The sequence below is a fragment of the Schistocerca gregaria genome, chromosome 2, assembly GCF_023897955.1.
Source record: "Schistocerca gregaria isolate iqSchGreg1 chromosome 2, iqSchGreg1.2, whole genome shotgun sequence".
NCBI classification, from domain to species: Eukaryota; Metazoa; Arthropoda; class Insecta; order Orthoptera; family Acrididae; genus Schistocerca; species Schistocerca gregaria.
The window spans coordinates 538333654-538360475 of NC_064921.1; the positions used below are offsets into that span (position 1 = coordinate 538333654).

The following is a 26822-nucleotide window of genomic DNA, read 5'->3' on the forward strand; positions in this document are numbered from 1 at the left end:
TATAATTTGCAAATCCATGGTCTCATCTACTGCATAAAGTCTGACAAGCAACCAGGTTGTAGTGTTTGGGTCTTTAACACTTTGAAGTCCAGATATTTAGAAAAATTTCAATCACAGAAAAGCAGCTATTTATGCCATTATTTGAAATGTTGTTGGCACATCTTTGTCTGAGATATCTTAAAGGGCAGTACAAATTAAAAAAATGATTTTTCATCTTTATTTTAGTTAAGTAATACATAACAAATTTTACAATGATGATGCCAGAAAGAACTCCTACCATTAAAAAAATAAGTCATGCAGAATGAGTTCTTGTGTGATTTCTCGTGTAAGTGGCTTTTGTATGGAAAAACCTGAAACCTAGAGAAACATGTTGCAATCAGGGCAACACCAGGCTTGATTATTTTGAGCTTGCTTTGCCAATAGACTTTAGTTTTCAAAACAAATTTTCCAAAATGACATTCTTTACTGTTTCAACTCAGTTGCAGGAATTTTATCAGAAAAATGTTATCCTACAAGTCTGTTGCTGAAAGTTGCACTAGGAGCAGTTCATTGAGCCATTGTTATGCCGTTCAGGAAAAACCCTTCACCTATTTTTCGAGACTGTTCCCACTCGGATATTTCTCCCTCCAATTCAGAAAAATTCTATTCTTTCTCCAGAGTTTTAAAAATTTCTTACTCGCTCAGCAAACATTACTTATTTGTGACAGAATTACAGAAAACATCAAAATCTAATGAGTATATGCAAAATTTCATGTCAACGAAGTGCATAATGGCTCAGTCAGTTGCAACAACTACTTTTATGTTTGCTACTGCTTCTATGAAAGCATTTCTTTGTACTGACAAAAAAAGGGCAACACTTGTCAACAGACACATAGTGAGACATCTACACGTTGTTCTCGCACAAAACTATAGTCGAGATGGTGTAACTAGATCCCCGACAGCTTGCAGCGCTGTTGCCATCAGTCAGCTGTGGAGTGCTAATGGCTGCAGATGAAAACAGCAGACATCTACAGAGTTGAGACAACAATGAGGCATTGCCAGAGAAACATTTACAAAATCACAGTATGTTACTGATTGAGGTAGGTCTGCAAAGCTGTCATACCCAGCCTGCTACGACTGTCTGTGATCAATTTACTCTGACTCATACTGGAAAATCTCTGCTTTCACAAACAGGCAAGTATTCAGAAGTGGTTCATTTTTAGATGTCAGAGATGTAGGCATAATAGGGCTCTGTGTGTCTCAAGATATTTCATATCCTTAATAAACTTCACAGTGCAATCTAGATGTTATAGTTGACATTTTTTCTGCTTTATTGTGTCGTACAAATGTCATTAGTTGTGCTCAGTGAAAAGTGTTATGGGTCAACCTTTGAGCTGATTTTGAAGCATTTTAATCATTGAATAGGCCAAATAGAGCTTGCAGTTATATTTTTACCAGTTCAGTTGGTATAAAGAGAGTTCTTGGCTGAGAAACGTTAAAGATTGTTTAATCCAAATTGAATACTGAAATACTGAAAACTACATTGTAAATAAAGTTACTAGTAATAGTATATCTTCATTAATGTTATCATATTTGGGGAAATAGTCTCTTAGTTTTCCACTAAAAGTGGTGTTGTTCTACTCAGCGTGGATACACCATATTCTTGAGTGAACATAACATATAACTTTTATGTCACCGGACGCAAGCTGGAAAGTGCAGTATTGTGCTACGGAGGACATACACCTTATGCTTCTGTGTGACTTGGCGTAATAATCAAAGACACCTTGACAGCTGTGAACTACATGAATGTTATGCAGACCACCTGCATCCCTTGATGCTTCATGTCTTTTTCCCGGTTGTGATGACATCTTCCAATTGGAAGACTCACCGTATTACAAGGCCAGAATTGTGTTACAGTAATTTGAGAAGTGTGATAGTGAACTCATGTTGATGTCTTCAACACCAAGTTCAACTGACTTGAACTGTATGGAACACCCCTCAGATTCCGCTGGGTGCCACCTCCCTTTCTACAAACCACCGGCAACAAAATTAAATCAGTACCCTGCAGTTATGAGGGCTATTCAGCAAGTAAGGAACGTTTCTGTCTGATGCCAGTAGGTGTATGCCAATTGTGTATGTGCATGCTCGGCAGCTCAGTCAGCATCCATCTGTGATAGTGGGAACGTCTCTGCGTGTCTGGTTTTTTCGATATTCAAATTTGAAACATATGCTGCAATAGAAAATCCTGCCAGTTGTGAGGTGCAATCAGTGATACAGTTTTTGTTGGTAAAAAGACCTAAAATCTATAGAAATTTATAGTGAACTGTGCAAAGTGTGCAGAATCAACATAATGAGCGAATGTTCCGTCTGAAAATGGTTCATTTGTTTTAAAAATGGCTGAACCAATGTTCATGGTGAAGAGAAGAGTGGATGCCCGAGCATTGTGACTGATCATCCTGTCATTAAAGTTGATGAAATGATTTTTGAAAACAGTTGCTTCACTATAACGAAGCTCTTGCCTTCCTTTTCCACAAGTTTCATGGACTTTTTTGTTTGAAATTGTCACTCAAAAGTTAGGCTGCCACAAATTTTGTTGACATTTCTCGAGGGCTACCACAAACATTATGATTCATACTGGATTGAATTGTAACCGGTGACGAGACTTGGATGAAACACGTCAGTTGCGAGACAAAATTACAGTCCGTGGAATGGGGGCACATAAAAACCATAAATTCTGCCCGGTACTGTCAAACTTTGCAGTCTTAGAAGATCAGTTCAAAACAAATGCCGAGGAAAGCTGACATCCAAAATCTTGTTTTTGCACGACAATGCTCGACCTCACACAGCAAACCGCACTAAAGAACTCTTTAATTCATTCACATGGGAAATTTTCCCTCATCCGCCCTAGAGCCTCGATCTTGCACTAAGCGACTTCGACTTGTTTCCCAAGGTGAAGAACTGGCTTGCAACACAGAGCTTTGTTGATGACATGGAACTTGTTTTTAAGTGGGCGTGACTCACTGGCTGAAGTCTCAGTCGGCCGAATTTTACGACGAAGGTCTTTCAAAGCTTGCCCGCTGCTATGATAACTGCCTCAGAGTGTTTGGTACTATGTGGAAAATTAGTGTGTCAGTCGCCGCTTCAGATGTATATAATAAAATGTGTTTCTTGTACTAATTTTTTTTAGTGCCGAAGTGTTCCCTATTTTCTGAATAGCCCTTGTAATAATCAACAACTGAAATCTTTTGAGGTCTGTGATACCTATACCTCTGTGTATATAATTTTATTTGTTAAGATATTATTGTGGTCCTTTTCGTAAACAAAATGCGTGTTTGGAATTTTAGTGGTTCTGCACCATCATAACACATACCAGTTGTGACTAATGTGCCATCTATTATGAAAAGTCTGTTGGCAGATTATTGTTTGTTGTATTATGTGACAAAGAGGTGGAATGTCTTTCCTGTAGTCTGCCTTGCAGTGGTAGATAATTTAAATCAAGAAAAAACTGTTTTGTGGACCACACCTCATGAATACAGATGTCTGCAAAAGTCTTATGTGCTTGGTGCTCCACAATTGTAAGTATTTGTTAAAGTACATACTTTTAACATCATGAGCTACGTGTAAAATATTTAATTGCAAGACTGGTAATCGGGCATAGAGTGAAGTGTCAGTGGCATCTGACAGACATCTGACACAGAGGACGAACAAAAAAATTATAGGTGGATGTAAACTTTCCTGGCGATACTGCTGACAAAATATTTTCAGGCTTCCACCAGTGTGGCCATGTTGATATTCCACATTGCTTGAAATTGCTAGATTTCATCAGAACAACAATTGTATACTATCAATTTTTACTACATAACAACATTTGTACACAAAACACTAGACACATAAGTTTGCTTGTGTATTATGACTATAGCAAATGACATTTATGTCAGTTATAGATTATCCATGATGTCAAAATCAATTCTCATGTAGAAAAGATCAAAAACTTCTGGATATGTAAAATCTATTATAATAAAGTCTTCGTGCGTTTACAGTTAGATACAACATCTGTCGTAGCTCACTATACAAAGATTACGTGCATACATGCTACAGCCATCAGATGTTCAAACAGTGACTCTTTTTGGCCACATTGGATGCTAGTGTCATAGAAAGCAAACATGAAGTTGACTGATAGGTTAATGTGTTTGTATTGCAGCATTTCTCGTTATTCCTGAGATTGTTTCAAGATATAGCTGTGATGGATTAAATATCATGCTTGGACAATTAGTATATAAGAGTAGAATATACATAAAGATGAAAACTGATGTAAACTGTCATGAACAACATATTGAATAAGACAGACATGATGAAAAATGTGTGTGTACCATATAATGAGGCTGTCAGCTCTGACGTGGATATGATGATGATCCAATATATCAGGTCAGATTAGTCAATTTAACATGCAGGAAATGGGGTGAACTCTAAACTGAACCTGTTTGGTTAAAACACAATTAATATTCTGGATATACATCTGATTTCATAACTCAGTTTGTTCATGAAAGATGTTGTCCAGGTGTTACCATATTTACTTGAATTTAAGCCACACTTGAATCTAAGCCGCACCTCAAAAATGATACTTGAAATTCAAGGGGAGAGAAAAGTTTTAGGCCGCACCTCCAAATCAAAACAAAGTTGGTCCATTGTAATATGAGACACAATTTAGGTCAAATGAATGACGATACAGCTACAGTAGTTTGGTTCGAGTCATAAGCTTAGCAGTTAAGTCTTACCGGGTAGCCGTTACTATGCGTCAGGCGCTCCATGCGTATTTATACGAGTACCCTTCCTTTTTCACATGCTTTGTTTGGTTTGAATTGATTGCTTATTTTTCTTTGATCTGATAAGTGCCGTTCTCTTTGTTTTAGGTGTTTACGTCACTCAAAGCTGAAAATGCGTTACTGTACTGTGTCATGCATTGTTTGTCGCATTCTGACAATGAGTGTTTACGACCTGCTTGCTTTTGTGCGCACTACCACCACTTCTTCTTCTTCTTCTTTTTTAAAAAAAGAAAAAGAAAAAAAAGTCTCATTAGCAAAACAATGGCAAGAGACTGCTATTTGTTGTTACTTACACTGCTTCTTTCTTTGATAATGATCAACAAGAACCAAATAATAGACTGCGTATGATAGAAGGTGCTCTGAATGAGAGTTTAGCGAAAATTTTTCTCCATTTGAAAATCTTTGCAGCTGCCTCTTTAGTACATTACATTCTGCACAGAAATTAGTCATCTTAGATTTAAAAAACTAACCAATTGCCGTGCTTGATTTCTGATTGTATCACTATTCGGCATAAGAATAATACGAATATAAACATGACACGATATGATAGGTATATTCTTCCGCGTTTGCTGTTGTCTCACTCTAGTTTCGTAGTATTTTAGGCAGACAAAATTTAAATGAGATAGCAGCAAACACAAAAGAATACATGGCAAAATGTTTATATTCATATTATTATTATTATGGTTAAGAGAATACTGCATGTGATTCACAATTCATAAAAGTTCCTATTAGCAACCATCTCTTCTCACAGGTAGGAAAAAATTCAGAATGCAGAGTCGGCCATATTGACAAACATCCCAAACAGTCTTGCCAGTCTGATTTTCGTAGTACATTGAAATGCTGCTACGTTCGAAGATGAACAATACGGAATTCGTATTTACTTCGTTGGATAAGGTACGAAAATGCAGTGGTGGAAACTCAGGGCGGAGAAAAAAAGTTCGTGTTCCACCCCCCCCCCCCCCCCTTTTTTTTTTCTGGCGCAGAGGTTTTGGTGCCAGTATTTATCTTTTGTGCCTGCGAAGCACTACATACATTCAACGACAGAAGTTAGTTGTGGCAGCACCTGCCAACATTTTTCAGAACTTCCGCTTTGCACTCGATTCTAAGCCGCAGGCTTTTTTTTTTTTTTTTTTTTTTTTTTTTTTTTTTTTTTTTTTAATTACAAAAACTGGAAAAAAAGTGCATCTTAGATTCGAGTAAATCACATCTCAACTTGTTCTAGGGTGTTTAGTGATCTACTTTCTTCTGCCTTTTGAGTAATTGTGATGTTTTTAGTGTCATTAAACAATTGCTTGCAATCTCCAAATAAATGCTAGGTGTTGAGGTATTGTATTAACTAACAGTAAAGTGTTCTGTAACCCTCATTTATAAAATAAATTATTCAGGTAGTGAAGGGAGACGAAAATTTAATAGTCATAGGTGACTGGAATTCGTCAGTAGGAAAAGAGAGAGAAGGAAACATAGTAGGTGAATATGGATTGGGGGGAAGAAATGAAAGAGGAAGCCATCTGGTAGAATTTTGCACAGAGCATAACTTAATCATAGCTAATACTTGGTTCAAGAATCATAAAAGAAGGTTGTATACATGGAAGAATCCTGGAGATACTAAAAGGTATTGGATAGATTATATAATGGTAAGACAGAGATTTAGGAATCAGGTTTTAAATTGTAAGACATTTCCATGGGCAGATGTGGACTCTGACCACAATCTATTGGTTATAAACTGTAGATTAAAACTGAAGAAACTACAAAAAGGTGCTAATTTAAGGAGATGGGACCTGGATAAAATGAAAGTACCAGAGGTTGTAGAGTGTATCAGGGAGACCATAATGGAACAATTGACAGGAATGGAGGAACGAAATACAGTAGAAGAAGAGTGGGTAGCTCTGAGGGATGAAGTAGTGAAGGCAGCAGAAGATCAAGTAGGTAAAAAGACGAGGACTAATAGAAATCCTTGGGTAACAGAAGAGATATTGAATTTAATTGATAAAAGGAGAAAATATAAAAATGCAGTAAATGAAGCAGGCAAAAAGGAATACAAACGTCTCAGAAATGAGATCGACAGGAAGTGCAAAATGGCTAAGCAGGGATGGCTAGAGGACAAATGTAAGGATGTAGAGGCTTATCTCACTAGGGGTAAGATAGATACTGCCTACAGGAAAATTAAAGAGACCTTTGGAGAAAAGAGAGCCACTTATATGAATATCAAGAGCTCAGAAGGAAATCCAGTTCTAAGCAAAGAAGGGAAGGCGGAAAGGTAGAAGGAGTATATAGAGGGTTTATACAGGGCGATGTACTTGAGGACAATATTATGGAAATGGAAGAGGATGTAGATGAAGACGAAATGGGAGATACAATACTGCGTGAAGAGTTTCACAGAGCAATGAAAGACCTGAGTCGAAACAAGGCCCCCGGAGTAGACAACATTCCATTAGAACTACTGACGGCCTTGGGAGAGCCAGTCCTGACAAAACTCTACCATCTGGTGAGCAAGATGTATGAGACAGGCGAAATACCCTCAGACGTCAAGAAGAATATAATAATTCCAATCCCAAAGGTAGCAGGCGTTGACAGATGTGAAAATTACCGAACAATCAGTTTAATAAGCCACAGCTGCAAAATACTAACACGAATTCTTTACAGATGAATGGAAAAACTAGTAGAAGCTGACCTCGGGGAAGATCAGTTTGGATTCCGTCGAAATGTTGGAACACGTGAGGCAATACTGACCTTACGATTTATCTTAGAAGAAAGATTAAGGAAAGGCAAACCTACATTTCTAGCATTTGTAGACTTAGAGAAAGCTTTTGACCATGTTGATTGGAATACTCTCTTTCAAATTCTAAAGGTGGAAGGGGTAAAATACAGGGAGCGAAAGGCTATTTGCAATTTGTACAGAAACCAGATGGCAGTTATAAGAGTCGAGGGCCATGAAAGGGAAGCAGTGGTTAGGAAGGGAGTGAGACAGGGTTATAGTATCTCCCCAATGTTATTCAATCTGTATATTGAGCAAGCAGTAAAGGAAACAAAAGAAAAATTTGGAGTAGGTATTAAAATTCATGGAGAAGAGATAAAAACTTTGAGGTTTGCCGATGACATTGTAATTCTGTCAGAGACAGCAAAGGACTTGGAAGAGCAGTTGAACGGAATGGACAGTGTCTTGAGAGGAGTATATAAGATGAACATCAACAAAAGCAAAACGAGGATAATGGAATGTAGTCAAATTAAATCGGGTGATGCTAAGGGAATTAGATTAGGAAATGAGACACTTATAGTAAAGGAGTTTTGCTATTTAGGGAGTAAAATAACTGATGATGATTGAAGTAGAGAGGATATAAAATGTAGACTGGCAATGGCAAGGAAATCGTTTCTGAAGAAGAGAAATTTGTTAACGTCGAGTATAGATTTAAGTGTCAGGAAGTTGTTTCTGAAAGTATTTGTATGGAGTGTAGCCATGTATGGAAGTGAAACATGGATGATAAATAGTTTGGGCAAGAAGAGAATAGAAGCTTTCGAAATGTAGTGCTACAGAAGAATGCTGAAGATTAGATGGGTAGATCACATAACTAATGAGGAGGTATTGAATAGAATTGGGGAGAAGAGGAGTTTGTGGCACAACTTGACAAAAAGAAGGGACCGCTTGGTAGGACATGTTTTGAGGCATCAAGGGATCACAAATTTAGCATTGGAGGGAAGCGTGGAGGGTAAAAATCATTGAGGGAGACCAAGAGATGAATACACTAAGCAGATTCGGAAGGATGTAGGTTGCAGTAAGTACTGGGAGATGAAGAAGCTTGCACAGTATAGAGTAGCATGGAGAGCTGCATCAAACCAGTCTCAGGACTGAAGACCACAAGAACAACAATCCTCATTTTGAAGTTTCTCTATGTGTGCCCAACATAAAATTTATCACAGTCACTACATGTTATTTTATATACACTTGAGCTGTTATATGCATGGATCTTATCTACTATCCTACAGTGTTTTCTGCCCAGAAGCCAATTTACAGCCAAATTTTTTTGAAACCAAAGCGACTTATGTAACCACAGTATGGTAATGTTATACATCTGTCTTTTTTCTTTCACTCTTTTCCTAGAGTATCCCTCTGCTGCTTTTTGGTGTACAACCTCATAACTGGTGTTGGGTCAAAGCCATAGCTCGATGCTACCGTTTTCAGTGTGTGTAATTCAGTCTTAATATTCACCACACTTAAAGGATTTTGATGGTCCTTTGTGTAACTGAGCAAAATTAGGTCTCTTTATGGGACTGAGGATGGTAGGAACGGTTGTGAATTGTGCAATCAGGTGTAGTAGGTTTTTGGAATACATTGAACAAGTGGACATCCCATTCTCTTTTGACTTCAGGTCCAAAAAAATTAATTCTTCTGTTGTCTTTATACTCTTATGAAATGTATTAAATTGTTGGCAACATTTGTTAGCCCCATCAAGAGTGCCATTGTGCAAGACAAGTGTATCATCTGCATAACTGTGGTAGTATATGACATTTTGTTCAGGTCATCAGAATGTTCAAAATATTTGTTTTCAGCCCAATCCAAAAATACATTTATGTTCATTCCTGATATGCAGTTCCCCATAGCTAGAACTTCTTTTTGTTCACATTATGTGGCCTCTGAAGGTAAAATAATTGTGACATAGAGCTAAATGAGATCTACTGAATTCTGGCGAGTTCATTAACATGCACATTTATACAAGGGTTGCCCAGGAAGTAAGGCACCACATTTTTTTTTCTTAGCCGAAAACAGTTCTACGACTGCAAAATGTTACCTATGTGTTATTTGAAATCTCCTGAGTGAGCATGCCAAGTTTCCGTCACTTCCGACAGATAGTGTACCTGCAGGATAGTTTCAAAATGGTGTCTGTGGGTGATGCATGTTACAAGCAACCTGCCATCTTTTAATTTCTCACTGCAGGGAAAGACACTGTGGGCAATATTCACAAATGCTTGTGCAAAGTATATGGGGCATGCTGTTGACGGAAGTACAGTTAATCGCTGGGCACGGAGGGTCAGGTCATCAGAAGGCAATTTGGCAGACCTCCACGATTTGCTGGGGAGACTATCCACGGCTGCCATACCTGACGTGTTGCATCAAGCTGATGTTGTCATTCGCGATGTAAGGCGCATTATGACTTGACAATTGGCACTGCACCTGCCAATCAGCGAAGGAAGTTCACATAGTGAAGCACTGGCTCTGCCACCAGGACAAGGATGAGTTCCGACATGGCATATATGCCCTTGTTTGATTTTGACTTTGGCACAGAAAGGGGTAAATTATGCTGCCACAAAAGTCTTTGGGCACCTACCAAACAGCATCAAAAGCCTGACAGATAGCCAACTAACATTTAAAAATAAATTAAAAGAATTTCTAGATGACAACTCCTTCTACTCATTGGCTGAATTTTTAGATAAAAAAAAAAAAAAAAAAAAAAAAAAAAAAAAAAAAACTTAATCATTAGTGTCATGCAATATTTTGTGTAATGTAATTTCTTGTACAGACATCTTTTATTAACCTGACACGTTCCACATCATTACGAAGTGTCGTATTCATGATTTATGGAACAAGTATTAATCTAATCTAATCTAATCTAGAGGAAGGCCATAGAACAGCATGGAGGTTATGTGGAAAAATAGGTTGTGTAGATAAAACACCATTCTTTCTTGTGTGTAATTCTCATTACGTTCAATGAAGAATTGAAGAAAAAAAGTGGTGCATTACTTTCTGGGCAACCCTTGTAATGTGTAAGTATACTTGTGTTTCTGCTGCTATATATGCAAATACGAGGGGCATTCAATAAGTAGTGCAGCATGGTTTTTCCTTGTTCAGTTTCGGTTGAAAAGATTCGGAATTGTTGCAGGATGTAATGGAATATTCCCCATGAAATATTTCTGCTTCCGCACATATAGTTTCCTGAAGTTCTGATAGGCTGCAGCACTATACGTAGCATTCAAACAGGTGTCTATAATGGAGGGTCGTTCCAAGCAGAGAGCCGTCATTGAGTTTCTTTTGGCGGAAAACCATAACATCGCAGACATGCATAGGTGCTTGCAGAATGTCTTTGGAGACCTGGCAGTGTACAAAAGCATGGCGAGTCATCGGGGGAGGCAGCTGTCATCATCGCAACTAGGCCGCACAAATCTGTCTTGATCTCCTGCGTGCTGGATGTCCACATAAACCTGCGACTCCTGCAGTGTTTTAACGCGCAGCCACCCTTATTGGAGGTGCTTGATCGATAGTGCTGACACACTTGTCCAGGAATTGGAGTACTCAAAGGTGTGTGCCCACTGGATTCCTTACCCATCTGACAGAAGAACATAAAGACCAATGAAGGACAAACTGTGGAGAATTTCTTGCATGTTACAAGGCTGATCATGACAATTTTTTGGCGAAAATTGTCACAGGCGATGAAACATGGATTCATCACTTTGAATTGGACACAAAATGGCAATCCATGGAGTGGGGCTACACCACCAATCCTCCAAAGAAAAAGTTTGAAGATGCACCTTCAGTCAGTAAATTCGTGGTGACGTTCTTCTGGGACTCTAGAGGGGTTATTGTGATTGGTGTCCTTCCTCGTGATGGAATGTCAACTCTGAAGCATTTTGTGCTACCGTCAGGAAATTGAAGAAACCACTATCTGTCTGACAATGAAATATCTACGTGCAGCTTTTGGTTTAAAAAGGTGCCTTTTTAATTGGGACATCTGCCTATTTAGAAAGGAATTTTTCAATTGAACCATCCATGCAAGTGTTACTGATTGACTTGCTACTATTTTAATCGACCAATAGATATACAGGCCCCAGTTCTAGTAAAGTTCTTTAAACCCTCATTTTATGACGTAACTTCACAGAAACCACATTCCTTACATTAAAATGTTGAGCAGGATGTTCCTCATCCCCATTTAGTTTTGCATCTTTTTATGGTGAGTAGCAACATTGTATAGAATTGTTAGCATTTAACCTTCTTATCCAATGTATGTTAGAGAAGATTTAATATTCTTCTGGGCATATGAGGTAGTCTTGTTATACTGTAAGAGATTTCAGTTATACTTTCTGCGGTGATAGGATAAGAATGTACATACAGTTATTTTGCTTGTTAACAGAACTCCATCAGACACAATCTCTCACTCAACCGATATTTTATTAAAGTTCCACGTTCGCAAGAAGAACCGGGGAAAGGTTCTTTCTGGCGCATTGATCCACAGTCTGAAGCAAAACTGATTGAACAAGCATTTCGCAGAAGAAAACAGAGGGGAGTATCCTGCTTTCGAGCACCCTTCGGTCTGTCTTCAAGGTATGTAGCAGACAATGTTCTTGCTTTGCTTCATCTATTTCTGATCTGATGTATCTGAATTAGCAGTATAATTGATAGAAAGGGATTCTCCACGAAGTTGGTGTGAAAGATTAGTGAGGGTCGTAACTTCCTTGATATTTTACAAGCTATGTAGAACCTTGAAATTTTTTAGTAGCAGGTGTTGAATAATGAGTCATGCAGAATTTTTTTAAAGTTACATGTGTATTCTCAAGTAATTTTATGATGTCAAATAACTGTCTAAAGAAAGTGTGCATTGTACAATTATTAAAATTCTCTAGGCTGTTGTGCTGCAGTCAGACGTATTTTCTTGATAAATCTGAAGTTTTGTCACTAACTGCGGAAGACATCACCAGGGGCTAAGGGTGGGAGGGTCATGATTTATTTACTGCATACAGAAATTAGCTATTGCTGAAGCGAAATTTTGTAGTGAAGTCCATCCTCACAAAAGTGCAATATCAAACACTTTTGACATTATAGCACGATTGGATCCCAGCTACAGTTTTCATCAGATTGGATGTTGTGGTTTCCTGGCTGTAAAGTGTGATTTGCTACAGCTAGTTCTCATATTTTTCCCTTCTGACACTTGCCTTCAAGCTCTCCTTTTCAGTTTCCCACTTTTATCCATGTACAGAAAAATGCACCTGACAGAAGTGTGACAGTGTAATAGTGTTTTCATTGTGACGTGATGTAGGCAGAAGAGAACATGTTCTTCTGAAAACATTTTTATGAATACAATTAAGTTGTGCATTGTAACTGTGACTGACTTGATAAAGTTCGAGCAATGTAAATATATTAAATTGTCTCACTCTTCAGTTCACTGACGCTTCTGAAATAACTTCAGTCATATTCTCCATTTGTGTGCACTTGGTATCAGTTGCTGCTAATTTATTAATATTAGCATTGATTATGCAACTAAAAGATTCCAAGACTTACCAATCGGGAAATTGCCGGTAGACAGGCACAATAAATAAAACACACAAACAATCACACAAAATATCTAGCTTTCGCAACCAACGGTTGCTTCTTCAGGAAAGAGGGAAGGAGAGGGAAATACGAAAGGATGTGGGTTTTAAGGGAGAGGATAAGGAGTCATTCCAATCCCGGGAGCGGAAAGACTTACCTTAAGGGGAAAAAAGGACAGGTGTACACTCGCAAACACACACACACACACACACACACACACACACACACACACACACACACACACACCTATCCGCACATACACAGACACACGCAGACATTTGTAAAGGCAAAGAGTTCGGGCAGAGATGTCAGTTGAGGCAGAAGTACAGAGGCAAAGAAGTTGTTGAAAGACAGGTGAGGTATGAGCGGCGGCAACTTGAAATTAGCGGAGGTTGAGGCCTGGCGGATATCGAGAAGAGAGGATATACTGAAGGGCAAGTTCCCATCTCCGGAGTTCGGATAGGTTGGTGTTGGTGGGAAGTATCGAGATAACCCGGACGGTGTAAAACTGTGCCAAGATGTGCTGGCCGTGCACCAAGGCATGTTTAGCCACAGGGTGATCCTAATTACCAACAAACACTGTCTGCCTCTGTCCATTCATGCGAATGGACAGTTTGTTGCTGGTCACTCCCACATAGAAAGCGTCACAGTGTAGGCAGGTCAGTTGGTAAATCACGTGGGTGCTTTCACACGTGGCTCTACCTTTGATCGTGTACACCTTCCGGGTTACACGACTGGAGTAGGTGGTGGTGGTGGGAGGGTGCATAGGACAGGTTTTACACTGGGGGCGGTTACAAGGGTAGGAGCCAGAGGGTAGGGAAGGTGGTTTGGGGATTTCGTACCGATGAACCAAGAGGTTACGAAGGTTAGGTGGACGGCGGAAAGACACTCTTGGTGGAGTGGGGAGGATTTCATGAAGGATGGATCTCTTATCGGGGCAGGATTTTAGGAAGTTGTACCCCTGCTGGAGAGCCACATTCAGAGTCTGATCCAGTCCCGGGAAGTATCCTGTCACAAGTGGGGCACTTTTGGGGTTCTTCTGTGAGAGGTTCTGGGTTTGATGGGATGAGGAAGTGGCTCTGGTTATTTGCTTCTGTACCATGCCGGGAGGGTAGTTGCGGGATGTGAAAGCTGTTTTCAGGTTGTTGGTGTAATGGTTTTGGGATTCAGGACTGGAGCAGATTCGTTTGCCACGAAGGCCTAGGCTGTGGGGAAGGGACCGTTTGATATGGAATGGGTGGCAGCTGTCATATTGGAGGTACTGTTGCTTGTTGGTGGGTTTGATGTGGACGGATGTGTGAAGCTGGCCATTGGACATATGGAGGTCAACGGCTGTTCCCTTTAATTGTTGGTATGTCTGGCCTTCAAAAGTGAAGAAGTTGTGGGTCAGGATGAAGCTGGCTAAGGTGATGAGGAAAGAGGTTTTAGGTAGGGTGGCAGATGATCGGCGTGAAAGGAAGTGCTCCATTGCAGCGAGGCCGTGGACGTGCGGGATATTTGTGTATAGGGAAGTGGCATCAATGGTTACAACGATGGTTTCCGGGGGTAACAGACTGGGTAAGGATTCCAGGCGTTCGAGAAAGTGGTTGGTGTCTTTGATGAAGGGTGGGAGACTGCCTGTATTTTTCCCATGTGGAAGTTTCTTTAATATTTTTTTGCTTAGCATCTCCAACAGTAGGGTGTTCCAATCAGTGTCTTGCGTGCATTGTGTATGTGATACCTGCATACTTGTTTCACTAGTAATCTCCTCTTTGTCATTGGTGCTGTGCATAAAAAGTAAAAGAAAGCGGGACTGCATCGGATGTGGACAATGAAACAAAACAAGGCTGACAATAGTGTCAGTGGTCACACATTACTTTTTTGACTCCCAATAACACAGACAAACGGAGTGAGGGGAAAGACTTACTTCCCCACTCACAGTCTCACCTGTTGCATGCATCCTTCTCAGCTGGGTCCTCTACGCCTGCTCACAGTTACACTGTATCCTGCAATAAGATTCTGCTTTTTCTACTGCTTGTCAAATCTTCAAAATTCATGACCTTTGCTTGTGAATTTGTGTACTACGGTTGTCATATCAACTACCGATTTACATGGGGCATTTCTTATATGGTGATTCAAATCGCTATCCATAGCAGCATCAGCAGAAGCAGCAACAACATGGGATTGTGAAATTTTTGTGGGCTGAGTGAGAAAAGTCTACAAGCCTGAGTTGCTTGGACAAGAATGTGGCTCTCAGTGGGTACTTGTCTTCAGATATAGAAAGGACATAACAACTATCACTGAGATGTAACTGTAACAATGGTCAATCTGTGAATACCCAGATCTTTTTATCTTTCATAAAAAAATATTTGTGGCTGTGTAGGTCAGATCTTAGAAAACACGCAACAAAGAGGTTGTGCACTAGTCAACACTGAAGAACAGTAGCAGTAGTACACAACAGTTGAAAGCTGTCTTCTGTTCTTGAATTTTAAAAACATATGCACTCCTGTGCAGATGTTCCTCAGTGGAAATTTCACTTCAGTCAGCAGTAAGCCATTATGTGCAGTGAACTGAAGCCGTAACCCCCAGAAGATATTATCTGCAGGTGAGGATGAAACGTATATGAAGAAAATCTGTTTGGCCATGATATAATAGAATGGAAAATTTTAATAAATGTAATGTTTGTGGTTGTAAGAGCTTACATTTTATGGAAATCTACATGATGCAGCATATTTGGCTACATAAAAGCTGTTTATACAAGTGAATCACTGATTTGTATTCAACTAAGGCAATATTGAAGTGTGTTTTCATCAAAGATGAGAGTAGTTGTTGTGTACACATTAAAATACAGTTAGCTGTTAGATCAAGAATCCTTAATTCACAGCTCACAAAGGGGAAGGGAAGTAAAAATAATTCATAGCTAAACTCGTAGTATTTGCTTCTATTTGGTGTTAGATAAATATGTACGTGATTAGTGGTGTAAATAATAGGAATTATTAGTTTGTTTGTACATATGTCTAGTATATTGATAAAAATAAGAGATATTTCCCATTACTTTGGTACATTGTGTGTAGAGATGAGACGTCAGTAGATGATCATAGCCAGTCTTAGAATGTTTACACAGAAGTGTGTTCTTTGGTGGCTTGAAGCGGCAAGAGTTAAGAAATCAATAATGGCATTGTGCAAAAACCCACATCAGCAGTATAGGGACACTAACATCGGTAAACGATGTAAATTTTGTTGACATGAGTGCCCACAAACCAGCGTTTTGGGTTGGTCAATAAAAATAACTAAATAAACATTGATGCTTCCTCGCAGAAATTGAGAGAGTTTATCATTCGGAGATGATTATGATATTGTCTGACACATTGTAATATGATCCCTTCTAGTGTTATACCTGTTAAACAGGTTATTCTGTGAAGATTAGTACATGGCCAATTTCTCAAGTAAAATGTTAGCCAGGTGTGACTGAAGGCTACGCTATTTGTGGACAATCTTAGTTGCTCCCTTGGTTTAGAACAAACAGTCACTGAGATACTATAGCACACATACTGCTGGTCACAACACGGAAGTTGGTAGAGACTATTGGACGTTACTGGACACATGACACTGTTGCTCATATATTTTTAAGAAGAGAATGATCCATGTTTGGACACTTTACATATTATGAAATGAAATTGTAACATTGAAATCAGTCTGAATGTGAATATTATATGCTGTTCAATAGTTGAACCTAATACCTATGAAGCATATATGACCCTGCCTTTCAGACAACTGAGTTCATCATCAACATGGAGCTCAAATAATATTTCTCCAATGAAAATACTGAGCATTAACTTTTCAAGTGACAGTGGTGTTAAGAAAACATAGTATAATTTAAATCTGTCTGGTGCTAAAGTCTATCGGAACACAACAAAATATGATCATCCCAAAATAGGTCTGTCAACTTGATAATGAAGAGAAGATGTTAAGAAAAGGTTTAAAAAATTCCCTAATAAAAAAAGTATTATATAAAAACTTTTTTTGGGTCAGGGCAGCTTAGTTTTAACAGGATTATTTATACATCACAGTTGTCACTTTTTGACTGATTTGTCACTGTAAAGTGAACCATCATATACATGAATGTATTGAACAAGTATGTGTATTTAACAGTTGTCATAGTATTCATCAGACATTAAAAAGTTATTGTAGTTTCCTCTTGTACCTGAATTCGTATGTGAAACGAAGTAAAATCGCCATGTATATGGGAACGATATACAGTATTATGTTTTATAATATTGTTCTTGTACTTACTATTTTTGCTGTTTCATATAAGAACTCAGATATATGCGGAGTACAACATATGTTGCTAATATCTAAGGAACACTCTACACAGCCTTTAGATCAACATGCTTTATCATATATGTGTGGAGTAATGCTTCTCTTGTAAATGATGTAGATGAAATTGATCAGTTGTTACATGTAAATAATACTTTTCTCTTCAGGAAAATGATTCGTTTTAAGAAATTTCCCATAACTGTGGACCAAAACACACAAAGAAAAATGAAAGCCAATCATGGAAATTACTGGATGGAGCAGTATGTAAATACAGACACTCAAACTTACACTGCCATGGCCACAATGTAAGAAACAGCCGCAGTAATTCTAATTTCAAAAGTGCTGTAGAGTTGATGATATGACAGCAAACCTCACACACGCCAGTTAAATTTATGAAAGATTTAACCACAAAACCTATGAACTGTATCTACATACTTACCAATGAAATAACAAATACAGAGTTACTGTGGCAACTTTCTGCGAAAGAACAAATCTTAAACAGCTGTGCAAGGGAGCATTGAAACAGTGGTGGTGGTATTATGGGGATGTTTTCAGCAAATAATTTACACAAGTACGGCTTCCTCAGTCTGCAGCTGTTAAAGGTGTCATACCAATCAGTACATTACATGTACATCTACATGGGGGGGGGGGGGGGGGGGGCGACAGCCTCCTCTGGCCTCACTTGTTCGGAAGGGATCCCTTAGGGGTGTCCCTTCCAAAGACTTCCCCAGTGTCTCACAAGACACTAGCCAGTGGCTGAAGAAGCCACCAGCTGCTGGTCGAAGGGCTTCACGCTCTTCGTCTGTTCCTGTTGATGCGTCAGGGAAGCCCTCCCAGCATGCAAACCCTCCTCCGAAAGACAAGAGAGAGAAGAGGAAGGTCTCTAAGGAGGATAAGGACCCAGTGGTTCCCGCACCACCGCTTCCTGTCAGCTCAGCCTCTGAGGATGAGGTCGAGCTCTTTGTGTCCCCTGATGACCTGGATCTCGCCGTCTCCTCGGAAACGATGGACTTAGCGACGTCCATCATTCAGTCAATGGCAGCATGTGACCCTGCGAAGTAATTTGCCTTTTCTGTGCCTGCATGCCCCTACAGGACACGCTTTGTACAATCCTCCAGTGGAATTGTGGCGGTTATTTTAGCCATCTACCTGAGTTGCGTCAGCTTCTAAGCACGACTCCTGCTTTGTGCATTGCCCTCCAGGAAACCTGGTTCCCGACAATGCGGACCCATGTCCTTTGTGGATACAGGGGTTATTACTGCAACCGTAGCACTTACAATTGTGTGTCAGGTGGAGCCTGCGTGTATGTCCTTACCTCTGTATATAGTGCTCCTGTGCCCCTTCAAACATCATTGGAAGCTGTGGCTGTCAGAGTAAAGACTGCCCAGGACATGACCGTCTGCAGTGTCTATCTCCCTCCAGGTGGTACTGTCTCCTTGACCGAATTGGCTGCACTTGTCACCCAACTTCCCAAGCCTTTTCTTCTCCTGGGGGATTTTAACGCCCTCAATCCCCAATGGGGTGGAACGAAGATTACTGGCTGAGGCAGAGATGTCGAGGATCTCCTCTCCCAACTCGATCTCTGCCTCTTAAACACTGGCGCTGACACACATTTCAGTGTGGCGCATGACACATTCTCGGCCATAGATATGTCTTTGTGCAGCCCAGGGCTTGTACCATCGGTCCACTGGAGAGTCCATGACGACTTGTGTGGTAGTGACCATTTTCCCCATCTTCCTTTCACTACCCCAGCGTCGCTCCCGTGGCCGCTTGCCTAGATGGGCATTTAGCAAGGCCGACTGGGAAACGTTTTCCTGTGCTGCCACTGCTGAATCTCTCCCCCACGTACCATCGATGTGGCGGTTGAGACACTGACTGCAGCTACTGTTTCCGCTGCGGAACGTACCATTCCTCTTTCGTTAGGGTGTCCTCGGCGAAAGTCAGTGCCTTGGTGGTCTCCGGAGGTTGTTGAAGCCATTAAAGAATGTCGGCGGGCTCTTCAGCGACATAAGTGGCACCCGTCTTTGGAGAACCTCATTTTCTTCAAACGTCTCCGTGCTCAGGCACGGCGGCTTATCAAGAGGCGGAAACAGGAGTGCTGGGAGAGGTACGTTTCCACCATTGGTTCCCGTACCTCACCCTCCCAGGTGTGGATGAAGATTCGGCGCATCATTGGATTGCAGCACTCTACAGGTGTCCCAGGGCTTACCATCAATGGGGGGCTATCCACCGATGCCGATGCAATTGCCGGGCATTTCGCGCAGCACTATGTTCGGGCCTCTGCATCAGGGAATTACCCGCCCGCGTTTTGCGCGCTAAAATGCCGGGAGGAATGCAAACGGCTTTCTTTTGCTTCTTGCCACCCTGAGGTGTATAACACCCGATTAGTTTGTGGGAACTCCAAAGCGCCCTGGCACAGTGCCCTGATACAGCCTCTGGGTCAGATGGCGTCCACAATCAGATGCTCAAACACCTGTCCCTGGACTGTCAGCGATGTTTTCTTGCCATCTTCAACGGCATATGGGGCGATGGTGTTTTTCCGTCGCAGTGGCGAGAAAGTACCATCATTCCGGTGCTGAAGCTTGGTAAGGACCCGCTTAATGTGGATAGCTATCGGCCCATCAGCTTGACAAATACTCTGTGCAAGCTCCTGGAACGTCTGGTGAGTCGACGGCTGTGTTGGCTGCTCAAGTCTTGGGGTCTTCTGGCTCTGTGCCGGAGCGGCTTCCGTCAGGACCGTTCCACCGCCGATACTTTGGTCTTCCTTGAGTCTGCAATCCGCACTGCTTTTTCCAGCCGCCAACATCTCGTCTCTGTCTTTTTCGACCTCTCCAGAGCGTATGACACGATGTGGCGGCACGGTGTTCTCGCCACATCGCACGGGTGGGGTCTCTGGGCTCTTTCCCCATTTTTGTTCAGAATTTTTTATCTGTTCAGACATTCCGCAATTTAATTGGCACATCCCATAGTTCACTTCATATCCAGGAGAACAGCGTTCCACAGGGCTCTGTATTGAGCGTGCCCCTTTTCCTTGTGGCCATTAATGGCCTTGCAGCAGCAGTAGGGTCGTCTGTCTCACCCACGTTATATGCTGACGATTTCTGCATCTTTTTCAGCTCCTCCACCATTGGTGTTGCAGAACGTAGGTTGCAGGGAGCCATACGCAAGGCGCAGGCATGGGCCCTAGCCCATGGGTTTCAATTTTCTGCCGGGAAGACTTGTGTCATGCACTTTTGTTGGCGTCGAACTGCCCATCCCCACCCTGAGCTCTGTCTTCAGGATGCGATGCTCAGGATTGTTGACACTTAATGTTTTCTGGGATTTCTGTTCGATGCCTGGCTTATGTGGCTTCCACATATTTGTCAGCTCAAGTGTCAGTGCTGGCAGCATCTGAATGCCCTCCGCTGCCTCAGCAACACAACTTGGGGTGCAGATCGTAATAAGCTGCTGCAGCTCTACAAACCCCTCGTGCTGTCCCGACTCGATTATGGGAGTGTGGCGTATGGCTCAGCGTCGCCCTCAGCATTGCAACTGCTGGACCCTGTTCACCATTGTGGGGCTCGACAGGCGACAGGAGCATTCCGCACCAGCCCTGTTCATAGCCTCCTTGCTGAGGCTGGGGTTCCTCCGCTTGGTATTCAGCGTCAACAACTGTTAGCAAACTATGCTGCCCACATCCATTGTTCGCCCCGTCACTCTAACTACCGTCTCCTTTCCGCTAATGCGGCAGTCCATATCCCACACCATTGGCCACGATCAGGCTATACAATTGGGATCCGTGTTTGGTCGCTCCTTCGTGAACTGGGGTGTTTTCCTCTTCCGTCTGCTTACCAGGTCTGCCCACATACACCACCTTGGTGTATTCGTCGGCCGCAGCTTTAGCTGGAACTTTCCTGATGGCCAAAGGATTCGGTTCCTCCTGCAGTCTTGCGCCACCATTTCCTTGCTCTCCTCAGTGCATACCATGACTCGGAGGTTATCTATACCGATGGTTGATGGCCGTGTGGGGTACGCTTATGCTCATGCGAACTATGTCGACCAGCCCTCCTTGCCGGAAGGCTGCAGTGTTTACACCACAGAACTGACAGCCATTTTTCGTGCCCTTGAGCGTATTCATACCAGCACTGGAGAGTCATTCGTCATTTGCAGTGACTCGCTCAGTAGTCTGCAGGCTCTTGACCAGAGCTACCCATGCCATCCAGGTATCCATTCACACTCTTGAACAGTGTGGTCCTTCGGTGGTGTTCATATGGACCCCGGGCCACGTTGGAATCGCGGGAAACGAACTTGCCAACGAGTTAGCCAAAGGGGCAACCCGCAAACAGACGCTGGAGATTGGCCTACCGGCAATTGATCTCCGAAAGATTTTGGACCGTCGAGTCTTTAGGATCCGGGGAGACAAATGGAGCACTCTGTCTGCACCTAATAAGTGCGGCAAGTAAAGGAGACCATGACTGTGTGGGGTTATTCCACGCGGGCCTCTCGCAGAGATTCTGTTGTTCTGTGTAGGCTCCGCATTGGTCACTCTTGGCTGACGCATGGTCATCTGCTACGTCGAGAGGACCCTCCCCTCATTATCGCTGTGGTGCAACCATGACGGTGGCGCATCTGTTGTTGGAATGTCCTCTTTTAACCGCTCTCAGGTGTGCTTTTAATCCCCAGGGTGATTTATCATCTCTTTTAGGTGACAATGTCACTATGGCAGATCGGGTTTTACGTTTTATTTGCGCAAGCGGCTTTTATAGCTCCATTTAATTTTATTACATCACTCTCTTTTGAGCTGTATTTTTAATTAGTTTTGTGTTGTAATTCGACTCCATCCTAATCTTTTAGGCAGAGGTTTTAACGTGTTGCAGAGTGGCTGGCTCATCCTATTATTTTCATGATCAGCCAGCCACGATCCTCTGCTGTACAGTTTTAATTCTTTCTCCCTTTCTTCTCTATGTTGTTTTTGTTGCTGTGCTCCGTTTTCCATTTTTCTTTATTATTGACTGTGAGGATTTTCTTCCCTTGGAATTTTTATCTTGTGCTTAGAATGACAAATGGATGGTTTCACTGTGCTCTGTGTGTTTACGAAACAAGAGACCGATGACCTATGCAGTTTGGTCCCTTTAATCCTCAACCAACCAACCAAATCTTGCAGAACATCTTTGAATTGCTTTGATGTCATCCTGTAATCTTTCCTGGTGGGGATCCCAAACACTCGAAGTACCGAAGAATTGGTTGTACTAGTATTCTACAGGGTGTTACAAAAAGGTACGGCCAAACTTTCAGGAAACATTCCTGACACACAAATAAAGAAAAGATGTTATGAGGACATGGGTCCAGAAACGCTTAATTTCCATGTTAGAGCTCATTTTATTTTCGTCAGTATGTACTGTACTTCCTCGATTCACCGCCATGATTTCATATGGGATACTCTACCTGTGCTGCTAGAACATGTGCCTTTACACGTATGACACAACATGTGGCTCATGCACGATGGAGCTCCTGCACATTTCAGTCAAAGTGTTTGTACTCTTTTCAACAACAGATTCGGTGACCGATGGCTTAGTAGAGGCGGACCAAATCCATGGCCTACATGCTCTCCTGACCTCAACCCTCTTGACTTTCATTTATGGGGGCATTTGAAAGCTCTTGTCTACACAACCCTGGTACCAAATGTAGAGACTCTTCGTGCTCGTATTGTGGACGGCTGTGATACAATACGCCATTCTCCAGGGCTGCATCAGCGCATCAGGGATTCCACGCGACAGAGGGTGGATGCATGTATCCTCGCTAATGGAGGACATTTTGAACATTTCCTGTAACAAAGTGTTTGAAGTCATGCTGTTACGTTCTGTTGCTGTGTGTTTCCATTCCATGATTAATGTGATTTGAAGAGAAGTAATAAAATGAGCTCTAACATGGAAAGTAAGCGTTTCCAGACACATGTCCACATAACATATTTTATTTCTTTGTGTGTGAGGAATGTTTCCCGAAAGTTTGGCCATACGTTTTTGTAACACCCTGTATATGCTTTCTCCTTTATAGGTGAGTTACACTTTCCAAAAACTCTCCCAATAAAACAAAGTTGACCATTCACCTTCCATACTACCAAACCAATGGTCTCATTCCAGTTCACATCACCCTTGCAACATTACATCCAGGTATTTAATTATAGTGACTGTGTCATGCAGCACATTACTAATGCTGTACTTTAACGTTACAAGGTTGTTTTCTCTACTCGGCCACATTAATTTAAATTCATAGCAAGCTGACATTCATCACATCAGCTGTAAAGTCTGTCTAAGTCCTCTGGCATCATCCTTCTGTCACTCAATTATGACGCCGTCCCCTTACATCCAGAATCATCAGCAAAGAGGCAGAAATTGCTACTCAACCTGTCTGTCAGATAGTTTAAGTACATAGACAATGACAGTGGTTGTATCACACTTCTTTGGGGCACCTGTCATTGAAGCTCTTATGGGGAATGGAAATAATTTTGTTATCATTATTTCACATATCTACCCAGTTGTATTTATTCATTTCTTCACTAATTTCAATCAGTTTCAAAGCAGAAAGGTTTCATCTTCAGGCACATAGCATGGCAACGATCGATGTGCTTTTTATCTATTGCTGTTAGTAAAAAACTATAAATACAGCTGTTTTGTCATAAAAAATAATAATAAAACAAAATAAAGAGTTTTGTCTTGATAATAAGATATTTAGCAGCTGATGATCCAATCTCTTCAAGTGCTGTGGAAGCAACAAGATAGTCATGGAAGTGGTAGTGAAGATGGAAAATTGATGGCAGTTGGTCCAAATGATGCTCCTACATAATTAGTAAGATTGGACTATTTAAACTGTTTTAATTGAATAAACAGGTTTTTCAGGCACACTATTAAAAACATAAAAGTGCAGTCAACTGGGAAAATAGCATAGTTCCAGTACAGGACAAAATAAGCAGCTATATATGTTTGAGTATTGAGGGTTAACAAGGTAAGGTGAGGGAGTGTTGTGCTATTGACAGACAGTGTAACACATGGTGCGCAACCCCAAAGTGCCATTTACCATTACATGTCTGCCACAAGATTTCATCTTTCGTAATGAATATTTTGATTTCATTTTCCTGTTAGTTCACTGTGGTGACAGCTGTTTTATTGTTGTAGAGTGCTGTTTTATTGTTGTAGTGTTGTGTAAGAGCGACTTATAATAAACACAACAAATATTACGTAAACAGTCAAGAGTGTGTATGTATCACTTTGCTGAGAGAGAGAACCAGGAGCAGACTGTGGCTGCAGCTAAATCAAGGCTTAACGCTGCCGGTTGCTGAGAGAAACAGTAACATGAGCAGGTGGTGTTGAACGGAGACAGTTAGAGCAAAGAAGTACTACCACAAAGTATTCTTTTTCTTTCTTTGGACAGAATGCATTGTGCTCCTGCTAAGTACACACCACTTAAAATCTTGACAGATATATAATTTATGACACACATTTTGTCATGTCAAACAATGGAAAATCCTGGATGGAATGTAACAACTCCTGCCCTCTGTCTAACCTGCAACACTTCAGTGTCCGCCACTCCCACCATACTATCCCTCCCCCTCCCCACATCAGCCCCCTCCTTATCCCCACACAGTCGCCACTCCCATCATGCACTGGTGCTGCCGCTCACAGTGTAGTTTCAGCTCTCTGAGACTGTGTGTGTGTGTGTGTGTGTGTGTGTGTGTGTGTGTGTGTGTGTGTGTGTGTGTGTGTACTGCTGACAAAGGCCTTAATGGCCAAAAGCTATGATTGGGTGAATCTTTTTACTGTGCCTATTTGTGCCTATCCCGACTCAGCACCTCCCTATATGGTTATATTTTGTAGTGTATTATACAAGCTGTATCTGACTGACAGGGTCGGGCAAAACTTATTCGAATGATGTACAACAAATAGAGATAAAAATTATTATTCATTATTTGTAAATAACAAATTCAAATATTTGCTCTAAACATTATTCATTTGAAAAAGGGAAAAAAAAGATTGTCATCTGTGAATGAATTAGTTGTAAATAATAGATACATTTGAAATCCAATTAGTGCTTCAATTCTTTGTCATTTATCAGACAAATGTATAATTTTTTTAAAAAATTAGTTTTCAGAACAACTCTTTTGTTTTTTCATACTTCTCATCAGAAAGTTTTTTTTTTTTTTTTTTTTTTTTAATTTTTGAAGTTATGCTGTTGAGACATAAAAAGAGAATGTTCTACTTATGCAGAGAGAATAGTGTTGTGTTATAGCTTGTGAAATCGTATTTATTTTAGCATAATGAAGTAAGACTTTAAAAAAATTGAGAACTCATCAATTCTGCTTTAGTTTTTGGTAAATAACTGTGTTATAATTTCACATTGGTTTTACCTCACAAATCACAATCAGGATTGAAAAATAATTTTTTTTTTCTGTCATAACATTGTTTGAAGTTTTGGCCCTGTTTCTTTGACATTTCTGTGGTTATTATATGTTGGTAATTTTGGGTAAGCCCCACTTAGTAATGCACAGTAATACATAGGAACTGTATTTTTTAAAATCATAGGTAAGACTTTACTGCAATAGTGGCAGTTGGAGCAGAAAGTTGAAAAAAGTAAACTATTCTCATGACACTTCCTCTGTAGAAGAGTTACCAGTGTGCTAAAATAGTATGAAGTCTTTTTTTGCACTCAAACCATGTGTGTATTCTGAGATTTTTAAATCCCAAAGTTTTATGTAAGTGTTTGATCATACTGAATTGATTTAAGTATGATAAATGAAGTCCTTGGTGGAATATAAATAAAGAAAAGAGTGAAAGTAACAAATCAACTTATGCATGAGGCATTTAGTGGCCAATTGTCTGAAAGTGTAGCAAAATTCACTGTCTTGTCTCTGTACCTGTCAACAACAGAAAAACTCCTTATTGTTATTACCTTCATTATGAATTGATTCATAGCCTTTTGTGATTTAGAAGTAGTGCTATATGGTGATAGATGCATCTGCAAAAGCCTTATATGTAATTATTGTATTAATTCTAGCACACATGGGTGTAATCTACATAGACTTAGCAATAATTTTTAAATCAAAGTTTATCCTAAATTTTGCAGGAGTGCTCCTGCTTCTCCAAGTCATGTTGGTGTAAGTGGATTGATGACACCAGAGTCCCTTTCTCGAGAAGGCTCACCAGCACCCGAACAGTATCCTGAATGCTCTGTCCCATCACCGGCAGTCCATAGCTCACACCTAGAGGTCAAGACCAGCCAGTCAGCTCCTGGTTCTCCTGGAAACTCTGGTATGCATTTATTATGTAGATAACGGCATGAACTAAGTAATAAACAGTTTGTTGAGGATCTTATTCAAACATTAGTTCTCTCAGAACATTTGACCTCAAATTATAAAGAATTTTGTGTTCCTCCTAGATTCTTAGAGTATAAGCATAAGT

General features: G+C 40.8%; 1 protein-coding gene across 2 annotated transcripts in view; it reads left to right on the forward strand.

Annotated features, from left to right (window-relative positions):
* The window catches only part of LOC126331017 (forkhead box protein K2), a 96577-nt gene that overhangs the window by 31689 nt on the left and 38066 nt on the right, over positions 1-26822 (forward strand). For both annotated transcript variants that reach the window (XR_007563251.1, XM_049996437.1), the window contains exons 6-7: positions 11921-12111; positions 26488-26672. Coding sequence is in view for 1 of the 2 variants with exons in the window: in XM_049996437.1 (XP_049852394.1) it covers positions 11921-12111; positions 26488-26672 (376 nt within the window). In the remaining variant the exon portion in view is untranslated. The remainder of the gene's footprint in view (positions 1-11920; positions 12112-26487; positions 26673-26822) is intronic.